General features: G+C 37.2%; 1 protein-coding gene across 1 annotated transcript; it reads left to right on the plus strand.

Moving 5' to 3' along the window:
• The first annotated feature begins 233 nt into the window (after positions 1-233).
• On the plus strand, positions 234-9456 carry chrna9a (cholinergic receptor, nicotinic, alpha 9a). Its single transcript, XM_053480238.1, has 6 exons — positions 234-279; positions 1296-1441; positions 4622-4776; positions 6515-6698; positions 7084-7438; positions 8627-9456. The coding sequence occupies exons 1-6, from the start codon at positions 234-236 to the stop codon at positions 9454-9456; spliced, it is 1716 nt and encodes a 571-aa protein (XP_053336213.1).
• The last annotated feature ends 10837 nt before the right edge of the window (positions 9457-20293 follow it).

The following is a 20293-nucleotide window of genomic DNA, read 5'->3' on the forward strand; positions in this document are numbered from 1 at the left end:
CCCCAGGTCTTGTTCCACAGACACAAGAAGATCGACATTCAGGCCTTGGGTTCTGTATACTATGTGCTGTAAAGCCAGGCTAAACCTGAGCAGTGTTCAGTCACTGCTCTCCTAAACCTGTCTCAACCTTTAAGAGGCCTTTTTGCATTTTTTTTTTATCTTGTCAGCACAAAGTGTACCACTACTGTGCCACCAAATAAACAACATCTACTTGTATAGACTTAAAAAGGAAGATGAAGGTCTGTGTTCTTGGGCTTCTTATGACTATGCAGCTACATGGTAAGTAGTGATTAGCATTTTTATTTAACGAATGCATGTAAGTGACTGATAGATTTTATAGTGAGTGATGTCATTGCCTAGATGGTAAAATTATTTTTATTAAAATGCTTACACTTTCACAACTTTTTTTTTTTTTTTTTTTACATTTTTAACTATTAACCTATATACATCCAGTATGTATATATTTACAATGTATATACCTTACAAAGAAAGAATATGACGTAGACATTCTGATGCAGAATATATTTTTAATTTTCAGCCAGACTTAAGTTTCTCTCCTTAAAGTTCCCTTTTCTCTCTTGTATATTTTTTTAATTTTTTATATTACTGTCATAGCAAAACTGGCCCTGCTGTTTGAATGGGAGTCTGATCACTTTTGTACAACCCAGGTCCATAAATTTTGGAACAAAGATAAGTTATTTTGCCATTTGGTCTCTGTGTTTGAAATTTTAATTTTAAATTGGAATAACTTTGAATTTGAAATGAAAGATTCAAGATGTGAGCAAAGTCTAGACTCCCAGCTTTAATTCAAGGTGTTTGACAAAAGCATAGCATTTTAACATTCAGAAATTACAGCCAATTTCATAAGTACCCACCATTTGGGGGGCTCATAAATAATGGAACAAATTAACATAATCATAAAAATTGCCTTGGAAGAAAATCCCTTTGCAGTCAATGACTGAAGTCTGGAACCACTGGAACTACAGTGACCAAATGCTGACTTTCCTCTCTCAAAACACATTGCCAGGTCTTTACTGCAGCTGCTGCTTCTCTATGAAACTTTCTGCCTTCAGTCTTGTCTTTAATAAGTGAAAATGTTGGATTGAAAGCAGGTGTCAGCAGATAGGAAGATCTGAATATCCCATTTCACTGTATGATTTGGGTTCTTATCCATCTGCAGTGAAGTGGCCTACAGCTCATCTCTTTATACTGTATTTTCTTAATGAAATTGAAACCAGTGTAAAATCCACCTGTCCTATCTCTTTCTTTCTGTCTTTCTCTCTCTTTTATTGCAGTGGTGCTATCTGCTCAAGGCCACTACGCGCAGAAACTTTTAAACACTTTGATGGAGAACTATTCTAAGGCTCTGAGGCCTGTGGAGGACACTGACAAGGCGCTCAACGTTACATTGCAGATTACACTCTCGCAGATCAAAGATATGGTGAGCTCGCAACCAATCCGCCCAATTCCCACCCCCACACACATGTGCACACATCATAAACAATGACTGCACTGAGCTGGCCTGGTGAGATGGTGAGAAACCTCTCAGCTGTAACCATTTTCACTGATATTGAGGTCAACACAAAAGACCTGCCACCTACGACTTCCTTCTGGTCGTCTTGTGGTTGCTGTGCAGTATTTGTGTATTCTCTATGCCCGTCTGTCTGCAGTGATGAAACCACAGAGGTCATGATTTTTCATAAACATGTACTTTGCTCAGGTTGCAAGCATTCACTGGAGGTCTTTCTCAAAGGAACCTGAGAGTTTATATTCACACCACATAACTCTAGCCTAGTTATTCACTTATTTTGTGATTATGTGCTTAAGTGGCATTTATACATACATCAAGAGATTCAGTTAAGTCTACAGCAGACATGAAGAATGTGGAAATAAATGCGATTTCAGTTACTTGCTATGGCAATTTGAAAGTTTTAGAAACTGTTGATCTCCTAAAATATGATGTTCATTCACAACACTCTGAAGATTTGTGAAAGAAAGAAGAAAAAAAATCAGTAAGCAGATCACTCCTGCAGGAGGAAGTGCACAAACCATCAAAAATTGAACAGTTTAACACATCGCCTGACCTTTTAATCTTCAACTTTCTATTTCTATTTGCTGAGCTTTATTATTTTCACCTCAGAGCTTCAGAATACTCTATTTACTCATGGGTTTTATTTATGGTCTGTGCAGGGTTTCACATGTTCTCCCCATGTCTTCATGGTTTAATTATGGGTTCTCTGGCTTCTTCTACATCTCAGTGTTAATGCCTGCAATGGATTGGCATGCCCAACAGGGTGTATAATAAACTAATGCACCTGATCCTGATGTTCCTGATCCACTGACAATTTGCCCAGAATAAAGAGAACAATTGGTAAAGATAAATAAAGTATTAAATATATAATAAATATTTTTGTTAGAAATAATTCAGATCCACCAGTGCTTAGTAATGATTTTACAGAACTTTTTTTTTTTTACTTGTGATTTATTTTCACTGGGATGAATTAAAACTATTTTGCACTGCACTATATGAAGTGACTAAAACCTCAGATCATCTGAGACCACTTGACCTGACCTACATTAGTACACTCCTACTCATGTGCATGTGCATGTTTATATGAATGGGTCTTTGTCATTATCTGATGAAATCATAAAGGTAGATTGTGGTTTGTGGTGTTACTTAGGAAAACACGCTTCTTAATTAGTTTTTAATTATTATTATTATTCATAGTGTATTATACTGCTATGTGACCAGAATCAGTGTCACAGAGTCACTTTAAAATTCTCAGTTTTTTTTAGAAGCCCTCACCGGAATCATTTTCGCCTTTTGCAGTACCTCTTAAAGCTCAAGGCATTTTGGCCATTATTTGTTTTGCCTTTTTCTTTTCTTTTCTTTTTTTTTAAACTTAACATAGGGCTCAGGATTGTGCAATATACAGTGACATATCCTTTTTTCAGCACAAAACAGGCAATATGATGAAGTGAATTTTACTTAATTTTAACGAACTTTCCAGGACAAACAACATGACTGAGCAAAAGATAATTTAAAAAATGAGTCACATAGCCAAAGAAATAACACAGATACACATGATCACATTTTTTTTTGCTGGTTGTTTCTTTGACCAAAATAATAATAATAATATGCAAAATTTTCTACATTTTTGTGATGTCATTCCCATATTCCAGTAGTGGAAAAATGCACACGTTATAAAAGTAATGATAACTTTTGTTCTACCTCACATCTAAAAACCCGAATACCCAGTTTCAATTCTAACGGTTCTTTAGTAAACACTTTTTAAAAATCATTATAGACCTCTGCTGAGTTGCCAGCTTGTATCTGTGCCGCTTAAGGATTAAATATGCAGATTAAAACTAATTTTATAAATGAATGTAAAGAGGTCTTATTGGCACCAACATTGGCCGTACCACATGACTATAATGGTTTGATCTGGAGCTCTGGGGTGAGAATGATTATTTTTGTGAGAGTGACAAAAATAGTTGAAGATTAAAAGATCAAGTGATTTGTTAAACTGTTCAGATTTAATGGTTTCAATCTGTGCTTGATCTGATCTTGTTCTTTAATAAGTGTTTAAGTGTATTTTCAGCCACATCAAACTCAATCGGATATCAAACTTCTGATCTACCCAAAACTTTCCACTAACTGAGTTTGGTTTCTTACAAACCCTGATTAGGGCGATGCTTCCTGTGTTCTCCAAACAATTCAGCCAAAAACATTCTAGCAAGAGTTTTGTCAATTATTTGTCTGAAAGATAGACTAATGATATTGTCAAACACCCATGCTATCTGTTTCAGAACGATGAATGAATTGGCAAATCCTAGGAGAACTATGTTTCATAGCAGAGCTATCTTGTGTGAGTGTGAACATGACAGTGAGTGAGATGCAGAAGTGTTGCAATCTTGGTACAGTAGCTATACTTGTAGTCTGTGATGTGTTCTGGGGAAGGAAACTGACAATGATTCCACTGCGTAAGTAAAGAGTATAACATTTTCACTAAAATGTTTGCCCCATGTTGGCCCTGGCTTATTAATAAGAAACCATCACTCACCCACTCATTCAGCATCTATACCACTTTATCCTGTATTCAGGGTTGCAGGTGGCCTGGAGCCTATCCCAGGGGCATGAGGCAGGGTACACACACATACAAACACTCACACACTCATTCACACACTACGGAAAATTTGGAAATGATTAACTTTTATTTATAATTGATTAAAATGTAATAAGTGGAAAATTTGACATTTCAAATATGATTTTTTATTAAGTAGTGTAGTGGTCAGCACTGTCGCCTTGCCGTATTAATAAGATATCATATTTCAAATATCTAATTTTCCACTTATTACATTTTAATTAATTATAAATAAAAGTACATTATTGATCGGGTGCTGACCACATGCTCATGTGTCTTGATCAAAGATTAGAAAGTTTTTAGTTTTGAGATTGTGTACCTTTAAGCATTACTTCTTTACTATTAGACTTGTTTATGATATCTTGTCTATCATGTTATATTATGTTATTGTCTATCACAAGTCAGAAACCACCATTATTTGATAATTCCAGGTTATTAATTTTGTGCTAATAGCAAAATTCTGTCTTTGTTGACAGGACGAGAGAAATCAGGTGCTGACCACATACCTATGGGTGCGCCAGATCTGGCATGATGCTTACTTACGCTGGGATAAAGATGAGTATGACGGCCTGGAGGTCATCCGCATCCCTAGTGACCTGGTCTGGAGACCTGACATTGTTCTTTACAACAAGTAACACATTTTATATTTATAATACTGTATAAGTTCATATGTAGATACTTTTAAAGGAACACATATACCGATATTTTGGAAGCAATACTACACTAGATTAGCAACACATACAATAAGACTTTTGTAAAATTTCTGTTGAGTAAGACAACCCACATGAATCAAAATTTCAGAAATATGAACAGGTGATCTTTTTCGGGGTATTTCTTTCTTTTGAGAATCAGTAAACTCACTCACTCACTCACCCACATTATTGATTTAATTAAACACAAAGAAGTGAACAATTGAATTCTTCTGAAAGAAATGATGACAGGCCAGTAAAATGGACTATATCCTTGCTCATGTTTATGAGTTTATGTGTGTGTGTTTGTGCGTGTATGTGTGTATGAGTGTGTACGTGCGTGCATTTGTGTGTGTCTGTTTGTGCGTCTGTAAGTGTTAACATTTGTGATGTGTACTGTACATGTGTAGAATAGGTGACAGATGCTGAAACAAAAGCATCACACTATGATGTCACTGAATGTGATGTCACTGAATATAAAGTCAATCCATATAAGGCTACCCGTTTAAGATCCCTCTCTGAGATCAAAAATCCCTCTGCAATTTTGCATCATCAATGTTTTTCAATCACATCGGCCCGGTTTGGTGACGATCGTATAAATTCCCTTGGAGGAGTTTATCAAAATCCATTGGGTGCGTTTTAGCAAGTGGCCAAAAATAACTGACTTGCTGTTGGGTTGATCCCAGAACATGCAGTTTGAAAGTTTTTCGGCTCAATGAGCTCTAAATGTGTACAGAGTTACGTGTGCCTACATGAAAGTGTGTATGAGCTATCCAGCTAAGTCTTGTGTGAGGGCCCCTGAGGGCCCCAGGCCCCGCGACTGTCAGGCATCCTAATGGCAGCAGATTTAAACCTGTCTGCCAATTTTCTTCAGTTTTTGAGCATGTTAAACCCCCCAAAAACCCAAAAGGGTGGGAAAAAATCCTTAGGAAAACAAGAGGGTCCTGTGCCCTATAGTGCTTGGGCCCTAATAATAATGATATGCTAATTTTGAGAGTTTTTGAGAAATTTTTGCAATGTCATTTCCATATTCCGATAATGGTAAAATTTACCTTTTATTAAAGTAATCTGTGACGCTTGGGTTTTAAGTATCCTCACCATTCATTTTGAGTCAAAATAACTTCTGTCTTCCAGCCTTTGTGCTGATTGTATTTTTCTTGCTCCCAGCTGGTTATGCACTTGAACTTTTAATTTACATTAAGCATCGGTAAATGCCAGTGAGGTTTGTTGGAAAAGTGGGTTGTACTTTACAGATGATCAACATACAGTACAGGTACATATCAATGTACCTAAATCTGGCAGACAAATTTTTTGTTAATTTGACAAACAGGTACACACAAGTTTACTACAAGACTGATAAATCAGGGAAAATAAATAAATAATTAAATAAAAATAAAGTGTCAAACTGAGATACTGCTGGAAGGCCTATTTTCTAGGATTTGGTGATAAGATTTTTACATTTTTAAAAATCTTTGTTCAATTTATGGCATAAGTAGTAACTATGCATCAATGTTTGCTGAAACTATTGTGCATTTTTTTCCATTTCCAAGAGACACTGTGTTAACATCTACTCAATTAAAAAAATCACCAAAATCTGTTGTTTATCAAGGGGTGCCTAAACTTTTGCATAAGAATGTACATGCAAAATCTTGGGCTTGCATCCTTTCTCTTTTTTTTTAGCGCTGATGAAGAAGACTCATCAGGCCCTCCTGACACTAATGTAGTGCTGCGGTACACGGGGGAGATCACATGGGATGCTCCTGCAATCACAAAGAGCAGTTGTGTAGTGGATGTCTCCTACTTCCCTTTCGACAGCCAGCAATGCAACCTTACGTTTGGTTCCTGGACCTACAATGGCAACCAGGTGATGCATACACATTACAAACACATAGTGTTATTTTGAAATGTGAAACAAAATAATGCACTAAAGAATCACTCTGCCAGATAAGAGGAGTAGTGTTAAGTGTGTCTGTTTTCACACACAGTATTTGAATTTCTAATTATGAACATATATTACGACTGATTCAGAGAATAATCCTATGTGGATACTTTAGGTTTGTGCTTACAGTATAAACTGCTGCTGTAATCCTAAGACTGATATAAGCTCATCCCAGGACTCTTATTTACAATATGTTCATACAGAACATACAGAAAGTGATGTCTCTTTGGTACTTTGCTTTTGCATGTTTAAACAATCTGAATATCTTGTATCAATTTTATCATCATTCTTCTGCACCATATCACTCTAGGTGGACATCAACATGGGTGGTATGGAGAGCGGTGACCTCTCAGACTTTGTGGAGAATGTGGAATGGGAATGTCATGGCATGCCAGCTGTCAGGAACGTAATCATGTATGGCTGTTGCTCAGACCCGTACCCGGACATCACCTATACGGTGCTGCTGAAACGCCGCTCGTCATTTTATATCTACAATCTGCTCCTCCCCTGCTTTCTAATCTCCTTCCTGGCTCCACTTGGCTTTTACCTCCCAGCTGACTCTGGAGAGAAGGTCTCACTGGGAGTCACAGTGCTTCTTGCCCTCACTGTCTTCCAGATGATGGTGGCTGAAAGCATGCCACCGTCTGAGAGTGTGCCACTCATTGGTGAGTCTGGGGTTGAGTGTTTGATAAAATATTTTTATATTAACATTATAAACATTATAAAGTTTTTCTTTCAAACTGGGTAAAATATTAATTTGGTACATCATACTGTATTAATTGATTTGCTTAACATTGGTCTTTTCAACAGGGAGGAAAGGAAAGACTTCATATTATACTACTAGATAGCATAACTGATAACTGATAAAAGTTCTGCAACGGGCTTGATTTTTAAAATCACCCATAACCATAAGCAAATGTATAAGGCAGTATAACCCTGAGGCACACCTGCATTAACAGTAGTTAACTGCCAAGCGCAATTAAACATAATGATTTTAATAAATTAACAAAAGAGGGATATTTGGAAGTAAATGATAATTTAAAGAAAAGAAAATACTTATTGTTTCATATTTTAAGACGCAGGTTAGCTACAGAAGCTATAGCTGGGAGGTAACAACTAGTATTCATTAATATATACATAGGCAACAAATTTAATGAAAAACAAACAAACAAGCAAAAACTGGGGGATAAACACCATTGTTCCCATATACTGTATATTGCGGCAATTTTATGTTTTCTTTACATCATTATTCTCATTAAACATCCGAGTGAGTTTGGCTTTAGTGTTTGTTAGTATTATTAACACTCATAAGAAGCCTTTTGGTTTCATATTCATATTTCTGTTATATATATATATATATATATATATATATATATATATATATATATATATATCCAGAACAGTAATACATCTATTTATTAATTTTCCCATAGATTCAAATGTCACTTTAGTCACTAATCCTTGAGCACAAGCCAGTTTAGATGTTTTTGTGACTGAAATCCCAAAACTATTTTTTCTTGCTTGATTTAACGTCCAAGTCAACTGGGCCTGCTTAGCATTCTGGTATGCCACAGGGCATGGTGGATGCTTAATTAACTGTATATTACAGTACATTTTCTTGAAATGTCTGTTATTGCTGTTTATCTACTAATTCCTTCAGTTTTTTACTTTGTCCCTATCTATAAATGGAACATGTAATATTTTAGGCTACTTAAAATACATTGCCCTGGACTGTAAAATGTTGAATGATGGGTATTTCTATAACTGGTGTAAAGCAAAGTATCTGGAGACTGTATCTTCTAATTATGGTAATGTGTACATGCACTGATCTTCTGCATGTTCTTATGTCACAGGTAAATACTACATAGCCACAATGACAATGATAACAGCCTCCACCTCATTGACGATCTTCATCATGAACATTCACTTTTGTGGTGCAGAAGCCAAACCAGTACCCCACTGGGCCAAAGTCCTAATTATTGACTACATGGCGAAGATTTTCTTTGTGTATGAGGTAGGGGAGAACTGCACTACTCCTCAAAGTGAATGCGGTCCAACTTTTGCAGAAGATCCACTGGCTAGTTTGGAAAATTATGACTATTTCTCCAGCAGCTTTTACAGCAGTCAAATATATGATGTGTCTATTAATCAGTATAACAGGTATAATAACTGTGGAAGAGATTGCCATAATGCCAGAGGTCACCAGTCAAACGGCTACCATTTTAATGCCCTGAACATGGCACACATGCCTCAACAGTTCTCATCAAGACAGAAAACACAGCAGCCCAACAACATACACCACATTGGGCGAGATGGCAATGCAGTTAACCTAAAGGAGGAAAAACTAAGACAAAGTGATCTCTCTATTTCTGAAAAACTGAACGGATATACCTATGAACATGGCTCTGGCTATCAGCACAATAATGAGTACACCAAACCATATACAGTGGAAGACTACGGTAAAAAGACCAGCACGGAAAAGTGCATGTGTGTGTGCGCTCAGCACCAGAAAGTGGTGCAGAACATTGAGTACATGGCCAATTGCTTCCGTGAGCAAAGGTCCAACCAAGCCAAAGGAGCAGAGTGGAAGAAGGTTGCCAAGGTAATGGACAGGTTTTTCATGTGGGTGTTCTTCATCATGGTCTTTCTCATGAGTATCCTCATCATGGCCAAGGCATCCTGAGATCATGTGATATGAGATATTGAAGACAGGAATAATGTAGGCAGTTCCTAAATAGTTTCAATGGAAGAGAATGTAAGATGGATCATGAAAAATTATTATTGGAATAGATACAATATCCTATTGAACTGGGGACAAATGAGTGATTGATTATTGGTGTAAACTGAACCAAATTTTTAAGTTGCCACCTTACAGTTCTGAATTACTGTGTCCTATTGGTTTAGGATCCAACATAACCTTGATTAATGAATGAATGAATGTATGAAAGTATGAAAAAAATCATACTATAATCAGTATGTTTAAAGATCTTGTATTAAACAATTATTAAAGTGAATTAATTAAATTGTTTATTGTTCTTAACTGTATTTATATATACACAATTTTCCAATCAAATGCCTATAGATTTATATTCTCATGGATAAGCACATTACACGCACCAGGAACTAACACAAATGCACTTCTGCTTTTATCTGTTTTTTTTTTTCATTCTGTAAATTCACTTACAGTAATGTGCCCTTTAAAATCTTAATATAAAGTATTAAATAGTTAATGGGAAGGCATGTTTCTATGTGTGCGTGAGGAGTAAGACAATCTGTTGGCATGGGCACATAAATAATATATAATTACCCTCAAGTGCACACACCTATCAATAATTCATAAGAGTAATTAAAGTATAGTTACAATCCTTTAATTCCGAGAAGAAAAGTGCTATAAGTACAGAAATACACAAAGATTAAAAGCTAAAATACTGAAACTAAAATCACTATGCACTAATCACTCCTCCCTTTAAAAGGAAAACATTGAGCAGCTTCAACATTAAACTTTCAGTGACTGTTCTAATTACTGGTGCACAGATCTGCTGACACAGAGCACGTCAACATTCACACAACTCTCTGTCTCCTGAACAATAAAAACAAATGAAGATTATATATATATATATATATATATATATATATATATATATTTACTTAATTGTAATTATTCCTAATTATTCATTATTTTCAGTCTTTCATAGTTCTGTATTTTTTCCTTGTTCAATCATATATTTTTTAATTATTGCAGCACATTACAAAGATAAATTTCTTGTACATGAAAACCAACTTGGCAGTAAACACGATTCTCATTTGAAAAAAAAAACGGAAAAAAAAGAAAAGCTCTGTTTTTCCTTCAGTCTCAAGCACAACACTATCGAAGGGAGTGTATAGTATTTCTTTGCTTACATCGTGAGGAACATGGAAACCATTTCAAAATCAGCACATACGTCTATGCTATTTCATTATTCCAATGAATATCTAATTATATAATTAAATTGATATGTGTATGCAGAGAAAAAAAAATAGTGATTTAAAAATTTTTTTCATTATTATCCGTTTATCTTAAAAGCGCTGAATATGGAAAGTGAAGTAATGTCTTTGGAGCTGTTAATCAGCATTTACTCGCAAAAAAACAAGCTTGCAAAGAGACAATAAATATATTTGGTTAAAAGTTTCTCAAACTGTTGGTTAGTAACTACTTTGCGAATATAATAGATTAGTTTAATTCCCAAGCTACCCACACATAAAATGAACTAAAATCAATCAATCAATTAATCAATCAATCAATCAAATCAACCTGCTTTGCTTTATTCCCACACATTCCTTTGTAAAAGTCACAGTGTTTGTGTGCCTAGTGAATATCCATGTGAATAACCTTTCAGACCCATGTCGTTACCAGCACACAAAAACACTGGCCTGTAAAAAGAGACAGAAAAAGCAGATCAGTTCAGTGTTTGGTAATGTGATAACTTAAGACCAGAATCTGTTTCACATTTACATGCTGCTCACAAACACTCATGTTTCAATAGTGCTTTCACTTCAACTGATCTTGTTTGCATGACACATGACTGAGTGAGTATAAGGTAACACATGTTCAATTCAATTTAATTCAATTCAATTCAATTCAATTCAATTCAATTCAATTCAATTCAATTCAATTCAATTCAATTATATTTATATAGCGCTTTTAACAATGGTCATTGTCTCAAAGCAGCTTCACAAAAATGAAAGAAATTTAAAAAAAGAAAATTTTGGAAAGTGTGTATGTGAGGGAAAAATGTGTCTAGATAATAATGAGATGAATGAACGAATGATGGATGAAATGTCTCTGATGAGCAAGCCAAGGGTGACGGCGACAGTGGCAAGGAAAAACTCCCTGAGATGGCAATGGGAAGAAACCTTGAGAAAAACCAGACTCAACAGAGAACCCATCCTCATTTGGGTAATAACAGATAGAAATTACAGTATATAACATCATGTATGTTATGCAGCTAAAAGTTCAATATAACAGAAGTTATTTAAATGAACATGAAGTCCAGTTCAGCACAGGGAGGAGTCAGCAGGTGCAGAGGGCAGATGAGGTCTGGATCACTGGGAGCTCAGGAGCAGGATGTGTAGCTCCAACCATCATGAAGCAGAATCCAGCTGGAGCTGGTCCTTCTCTGGATGCCTCAGGATCCTCGCAGCGTTGTCCTTTGTCTACTGAAGCTGGCACAATCTCCAGATGCCTCGGGATGGGTAGAAAAATACAGAACAGATGGAAAGTAATTGGCGTGGTTGCCATTCAGGATAGATGTACTGGAGTATGAGGTTATGGGATGAGTTACGTGTATGCCAGATTAAAGAAATGCGTCTTGAGTTTTAAACTGGGAAACTGTGTCTGAGCCCCGAACACTGTCTGGAAGGCTATTCCAAAGCTTTGGAGCTAAATATGAAAATGCCCTCCCCCCTTTTGTAGATTTTGACATTCTGGGAACTACCAGAAGTCCGAAGTTTTGTGACATAAGATGCAAATTTTAGTTTTTGCTTAAACTTATAACACTTATAACAACTATGACAGTGTATTCAGTCAATACACACAATATATATTTAATTGTCTATATGTCTGTCTATTTGTCTAACTAGAGAGAAAGTAAGAGGTAAGGAGTAAAGAGTCTTTAGACGTAAAGAGTGTGGCAGTGTCTAAGTCCTGAACACTACTTTATTTAGAAAAAAAGAGCATGTTGAAGAGATATCCCATGGTCAAGATCAAAAATGGTCAAAATGTTTTTTTATGGCCTTTATTCAGGGAAGAATACAACGTCCTGAACTTACTAGAATAGGGAGGGTATTCAATAGAGAGAGTTGACTTTTCAATAGGTAGTGCTGAATCATTAATGTAATCCCGAATGATGGCCACACCAGGGTGATGACCAGGGCGGAAAGACAAGAGGCGGAGGATTGTGCATTTATGTTAATAATGCTTGGTGTACGAACTCTGTTATTATTGGAAAACATTGCTCAGCTAACCTAGAGTTTCTCATGGTTAAGTGTAGACCGTTTTATTTGCCACGGGAGTTCACTTCCACCATTATAACTGCCGCTTACATTTCTCCCGACGCTGATGCCAAGCTTGCTATGAACAAATTTCATGCGGCCAACAGCAAACAACAAACTGTTCACCCGGAGGCTGCTTTTATTGTTGCGGGGGACTTTAATCACTCCAACTTAAAGACAGTACACCCTGGAGTCACGTGATGTCAAGTTGGGAAATGGCAGCACGCTAGAGCACGGCCCTGGATACCCACCAGTAATTACATTACTTAGGATATTTGCTTCGCAAATTCAAACAAATTTCGATTGATAATTTACTTCTTACGTGAAGTAAATAACAGACGACAAGATGACATCTTCCAAGCAGCCAATTCGAGGGGTTCAAACACGCCTAAAAACAACGAGCGCAGAAGCTAGCGACTCCCCGTCGCCAGAGTCAAGTAAAGTTAATCAAAACCCGAATTTGAAAGATCTTTTTGCCGAAATTAGCAAAATGAACTCTACTTTACAAGGGGTAGCAAGTGATGTGGTCACTATTAAAGCGACCACTACGGAACTTAAAGATGCGATTAGCTCCGTGCAGGCCCGACTCGATGAAGCGGAGTCTCGTATTTCGCACGTGGAGGATGTATTGAATCGTCTGGAGGGTGATAGCGAGAGGATGGTGAAACTTGTGGACGAGCTTTGGAATAAAACCGAGGACTTAGAAAACCGTAGCCGACGGAATAACATTAAAATACTCGGCCTTAAAGAGGGGAAAGAAGCAGGCTACAAAATGAACGAGTACGTGCTTAAGATCCTTTCAGAGGGCTTCGGGTTGACGGGACTGGAGTTCGAGATAGAGCGCAGTCACCGGAGTTTCGGACCTAAGCCTAACGATGATCAACGTCCCCGAGTAGTGATGGTGAAATTTCTGCGTTATACCGCGAGGGAGAGAGTCTTGGCAAAAGCAAAAAAGAGCAAAGGATTAAAATGGGAAGACTGCAAGCTGTCCTTTTTTGAGGATATGTCGAGGGAGAGAGCAATGATGAGGAAAAAATTCTCCACAGCGAAGAAGTTACTTTGGGACCATGAGGTTCGACATACGCTGGTTCATCCAGCGACACTTAAGTTTACTTGGAAGGGGAAGAAACAGAGTTTCACAGATCACATGGAAGCAGAAAGGTATATAAAGGATCACATCCAGACACAAAGAGGTGATGAGTAAATCACTGGAAATATGTAAGTCGAAGTATTATGAGACATGATTCCGAAGGTGGGTCCGGGAAAGCTTTGGGGTCTGTCTTCCCGAGTTAGCGTGTGCGCTGACTATGAGCATTACGGACCAAAAGGTCTCACCCACAATCGGGTTTCTGTCCCTTAAGGACAGTGTTTTTTGTTTACATTCTTCTTTCTTTTTCGAATTTTTTGTATGCATTTTAAGGTTCTGTTGTTCACAAAAATGGTGGAAGTTTATCCGTTGGTTTTTACTCAGATGTGACAGTGAGGATAATACCAGTTTATATGTTAAAGGGTTATTTTACCTTCTTATTTGAAGCACAGCAAGGAAGTTGTCATGGAGCACATTAGGTGCAAAGTATTATATTTTATTAGTGTGGGATGGATAGGCAAATTACAAATATTATAACTTGGAATATAAATGGATGTGGGTCACCTGTTAAAAGGAAGAAAATACTTACATATCTTAAGCTAAAGAAAGTTGATATTGCATTTTTGCAAGAAACACATTTTAAGGACGAAAGGGAAGCTTTGAAATTAAGACGGGATTGGGTCGGTCATGTTTTTCACAATTCGGTATCAAGCTAGAGAAGCGGAGTAGTTATTCTAGTGAGAAAAAAAAATAAATTTTGTATTAGCAAAGCAACATAAAGACAAGGACGGCCGTATACTCTGCATAGAAGCTAAGCTTAATGATGTTCAAGTAGTGCTGTGCAATATATATGCACCAAATAAGGAGGAGCCTGAATTTTTTTACAAAGTAAACAAAATATTGGCTAATCTCAAGGGATACATTATACTTGGGGGTGACTTTAATCAAACTATGGATGGCATCCTGGACAGAAGTCAAAAGACGATCAGATTTAACCCCAGAGACAGGGCTGCTATCCACACTCTGAAGGAAGACAATGGGCTAACAGATATTTGGAGACTGGTCAATCCACGAGAAAGGGAATACACATTCTTCTCAAATTGTCATAAGTCCTTTTCGAGAATTGACTATTTTTTGATCTCCAACTCATTAATTGACTCTGTTGCTGACTGTATAATTGGTATTATATCACTGACAGATCATGCACAGGTGGAGCTAAAATTAGAAATGAAGATCGACAATAAGAAAAGAGGGAGGTGGAGATTAAATACTTTTATGTTGGATGATAAGGTCTTTGTAAATTCATTACAGGATGACATGAAGATGTTTTTTGAGCTTAATATTGGGTCAACCCCAAAATTAGCAACAGTATGGGATGCATCTAAAGCGTATATCAGGGGAAAATGTATTGCTTATGCTACTAGACAGAAAAAAGAATATTTCGGAAAAGTGAAACTTTTATAAAAACAAATTAGTGACTTAGAAAAAGAATTGGTGCAAGGTTTTACGGAACCAAAATTTAAACAGTTTTGTCAGTTAAAATTTGATTTACACGAACTCTTTAACAAAAAAGCAGAATATGCTCTATTTAAATTAAAGACCAAGTATTATGAAAGTGGGAAAAAAGCGGGGAAACTGCTAGCTAGACAGATAAAGCAATGTGATGAATCCCATATCATACCTGCAATTAAGGAAGGAAATAAGGTGATTACCTCAGACAAAGAAATTAATAGGGTTTTTAACCAATTTTATTCAAAATTATATACATCAGAATCCAGCTATAGTCAGGAAGAGTTAAAAGATTTTTTGACCAATGTTATACTGCCTATTTTATCCCCTGATGAACGAGACTTATTAGATGCACCGATAACACAAGAAGAGGTCAAAAAGATCATAATGTCTTTGAAATTTGGAAAATCACCAGGCTTTGACGGATTCCCAGTTGAATATTACAAAAAGTTTGTGGAGGAGGTATATTCAGAGGTACTTAAGGATAATATGCTGCCTGACAGTTTTAATGAAGCTATAATAACAGTCATACCAAAACCAGGAAGAGATCTGACAGATCCTGCTAATTACCGTCCAATAAGTTTATTAAATGTTGACTTCAAAGTGTTAACAAAATTACTGGCCTCAAAATTAGAAGGTATTCTACCTAAAATAATATATAAAGATCAGGTGGGCTTCATAAAAAATTGATTTTCGGCCGACAGTATGAGGAGGTTATTACATCTGATATGGATGAATCATTCTAATTTAGACCCAATTGCGGCAATATCCCTAGATGCGGAAAAAGCCTTTGACAGGGTGGAGTGGGGGTTTCTGTTTGCTGCCTTAGAGAAATATGGTTTTGGTTCAGATTTTGTGAAGTGGGTTAAAATTCTTTACTCCAACCCTAAAGCAGCTATAATAACTAATGGAATAACTTCTTCTTTTTTTAATTTGTCTAGGTCCACCCGTCAAGGCTGCCCTCTCAGTCCATTACTTTTTATATTAGTTTTAGAACCGCTTGCGTCAATGATTAGAGAAGACCCAAGAATTAAAGGCATATTTGCTGGGGAAAGAGAACACAAATTATTATTATATGCTGATGACATATTGCTTTTAGTTAAAGAACCAACGTGTTCCTTACCAGCACTTCTTAATGTGATTGAATCTTATTCAAAACTTTCAGGATATAAAATAAACTGGCATAAGTCAGAGGCTATGCCAGTATCACAAGCATGTTTCTCTTCCTCAGTGAACACATTTAAATTTAAATGGATGAATAAAGGAATTAAATATTTAGGCATCAATTTGAGCCCTAATTTAGAGAATATATTGTATTTAAATATGGAACCTTTGTTGCAGAAAATACAGACAAAATTAGATAGTTGGAAAAAACTTATGTTAACTTTATGGGGGAAGATTAATATAATAAAGATGGTGGTAGTGCCACAGTTTAATTACATATCAGGAATGGTTCCTGTTACCATGCCTCCTCAGATATATACACAGTATAATGCTATGATTAAGAATTTTTTATGGGAAGGTAAAAGACCCAGGATTGGGGTAAATAAATTATGGTTGCCTAGAGACATGGGAGGCTTAGCATTACCTAATGTAGAGCTCTATAAAAGAGCATTTGAAATCTCTAAGCTCGCTAGACATTGAGGGAATGAGGATTCAGATTTAGATTGGGTATTGATAGAACGACAACTAACTTCCCCTTTCAGGCCAATAGAGGCTCTTTCCCAAAATTCAGAGGGGGATTCAAAACACCCAATGAACAACCCAATACTGCGTCATTCTAAAGAGGTGTGGAAAATTGCCCACAAAAAATGTCAGATTTCTTACTGGTGTCAACATTACTCTTCAGTATGGAATAACCCTTACATTAGAGTTGGTAAAAAGCCCTTGTTTTGGGGACAGTGGTTTAGAAACGGAATACGTACACTAAAGGATTTATTTAGTAATAATACGCTTTTGTCTTTTAATAATCTAAAAGAAAAATTTCAGTTAGAAGGCCGTGATCAATTCTGGAAATACTTACAAATTAGGCACTGCTTGATGGTAAAGGTTCCCATGGAACAAAATAAAAATGTTTTAGAAAATTTCCTTGAACTACCAAGACCTGTCCAAAAGGCATCTAAATTTTACCAACTCTGTTTAAGGATCAATGACAATAACTGTGAAAACCTAAGACTGATTTGGCAGAGAGACATCGATAGTGACATAGATAAAGACACCTGGAAGAGAATTTTGTCCAACAGTGGAAAGTATATAAAAGAAGCAAGAGGCAAATTTATTCAATATAAGGTATTACATAGGTATTATTACACACCAGTTCGACTTTTTAGAATGGGTTGTAGGGAAGATAATAAATGCTGGAAATGTACAGAAGAAAATGGTACACATATGCATGCTCTATGGGAATGTTCAAAGATTCAACCTTTTTGGAAAGCTGTGTTAAAATATGTAGGAGAATGTTTGGGAATTGACATTCCAGTATCACCCAGGATATGTTTGTTGGGAGATAAATCAGAGATCTTACAGATCAAAAACATTGAGTTCTCTCTTATTACAGTGGGTGTAGTCACAGCAATACGACTGATACTTAAATTTTGGAAAGATATTCAATGTCCTGCAATTAAAATGTGGATTGAATTTATGACTGAGAATGTATCATATGAAAAACTGCTAGCCAAATTGAATCAAAATTATAAAGATGTGGAAATATGGGAGAAATTTATTCAGACTGTGGTTTCTAAGGATGACTGATAATAGATCCATGTTTAGATTATAACTTGCTTAATCTGTGGTGCTTTACACTGGTATTTCTGGTTATTACTCGGTGATCACCATTATTGTGTAAGTTTTTTTTTTGTTTTTTTCTTCTTTTTTTTTTTGTTTGTTTTTTTGTTTGTTTGTTTTGTTTTTGTGTTTGTTTTGTAAATAGTACATTAACCTAGTTGTTGTTGGATTTTTGTACTTGTATGTTATGTTTAAGAAAACCAATAAAAACTTCATTTTCAAAAAAGACAGTACACCCTAAATTTCACCAGAACATTTTCTGTCACACCAGGGAAAAACAAAACTTTAGACTTTCCATGTATACACAAACATGGCTGAAGCCTAAAATGTGGACCCCCTCCCCCACTTGGGACAATCAAACCACCTTTCTTTGTTCCTCACTCCTAAATACTTACCCTTCATCAACCGTGTGCAGCCATCAGTGAAGACCATCAAAGTGTGGCCAGCGGGGGTAGACTTCACACTCCAGGACAGTTTTCTACTCAGGCCACCTGTGGCTCTCACACGAACATAGACAGCTACACTTTCTCTGTTCTGGATTACATCAACACTACCATAGACAGTGTCACAACCCAGAAGCAGATCACCACATACCCAAATCAGAAGCCATGGATGAACAAGGAGATGCGTCTCTACTGAAGGCACGCAACACTGCCTTCAGATCAGGTGATGCACAGGCCTACAGCACATCCAGGGCTGAAAAGGGGCATCAAAAAGGCCAAACACTGCTACAAACTAAAGCTAGAGGAGCACTTTTTAAACTCTGACCCTCGGTGCATGTGGCAGGGCATCCAGGCCAACAGCAACTAAAAACCCAGTCACTCCACCCTCATAGCCACTAATGTCTCCTTTCTGAATGAGCTTAATTACTTTTATGCTCGCTTTGAGAAAGATAATAAAGAAAATATCACCAAGATCGCCTCCTCACCCGACCACTCACCCATCACACTTACCTCATCTGACGTCTACAGCGTATTGAGCCGGATCAATGTGCACAAGGCTGCTGGACCAGACGGTATCCCTGGGTGCGTATTGAGGGCGTGCGCAGAGCAGCTCGCTGGGGTATTCAGCTGTACCAGCGTGCTTTAAATCTACCTCAATTGTGCCAGTGCCGAAACACTCTAGCCCAACGTGCCTGAATGACTACCGCCCCGTAGCACTCACACCCATCATTATGAAGTGCTTTGAGCGGTTGGTCCTGACACACCTAAAGGACTCTTTCCAAACATCACTAGATCCACACCAGTTTGCTTATCGTGCCAACAGGAGCACAGATGATGCAGTCTCCATAGCGCTGCACTCTGTACTCACACACTTGGACAATACAAACACCTACGCACGACTGTTGTTTGTTGACTTTAGCTCAGCTTTTAATACTGTTTTACCTTCTAAGTTAACCACCAAAGATCTGAATATTAACACCTCACTTTGTAATTGGATTATGGACTTTTTGACCAACAGACCCCAGCATTTTGGGTCAGGCCACATCTGCTCCACTACTGTCACGCTCAACACTGGTGTACCGCAGGGCTGTGGGCTGAGCCCCTTCCTTTACTCCAGTTTCACCGACGACTGCAGGCCTGTGTATGGATCGAACAACATCATCAAGTTTGCAGACGACACTACAGGGATCGGCCTCATCAGCAACAACGATGAAACTGCCTACAGGGAGGAGATTAAGCACCTGGCCACTTGGTGCACTGACAATAATCTGCTCCTTAACACCAATAAGACCAAGGAGCTCATTGTGGACTTCAGGAAAGGAAGAAGAGGTTCACATTAACGTATTCAAATTCAAAAATTCTAATTTTAAAATTCAAATTTTATTTGTCACGTACACAGTCATACACAGTATGATATGCAGTGAAATGCTTTATATGCAGTGAAATGCTTTACACTTTACACTTTATAGTTGACATCAACGGGATGGTTGTTGAGCCTGTCTCTTCCTTTAAGTCCTGAGGACTCACATTTCGGAGAACCTATCCTGGTCCACCAACACCTCTAGCCTGGTCAAGAAGGCTCGCGCCTATTCTTCTTGAGAACACTTAAGAAGAAGCAGCAGTCCTCAACTACTCTGGTGAGCTTCTATCGCTGTGCAATAGAAAGC

The sequence above is a fragment of the Clarias gariepinus genome, chromosome 20 (genome assembly GCF_024256425.1).
Source record: "Clarias gariepinus isolate MV-2021 ecotype Netherlands chromosome 20, CGAR_prim_01v2, whole genome shotgun sequence".
Classification (NCBI taxonomy): Eukaryota; Metazoa; Chordata; class Actinopteri; order Siluriformes; family Clariidae; genus Clarias; species Clarias gariepinus.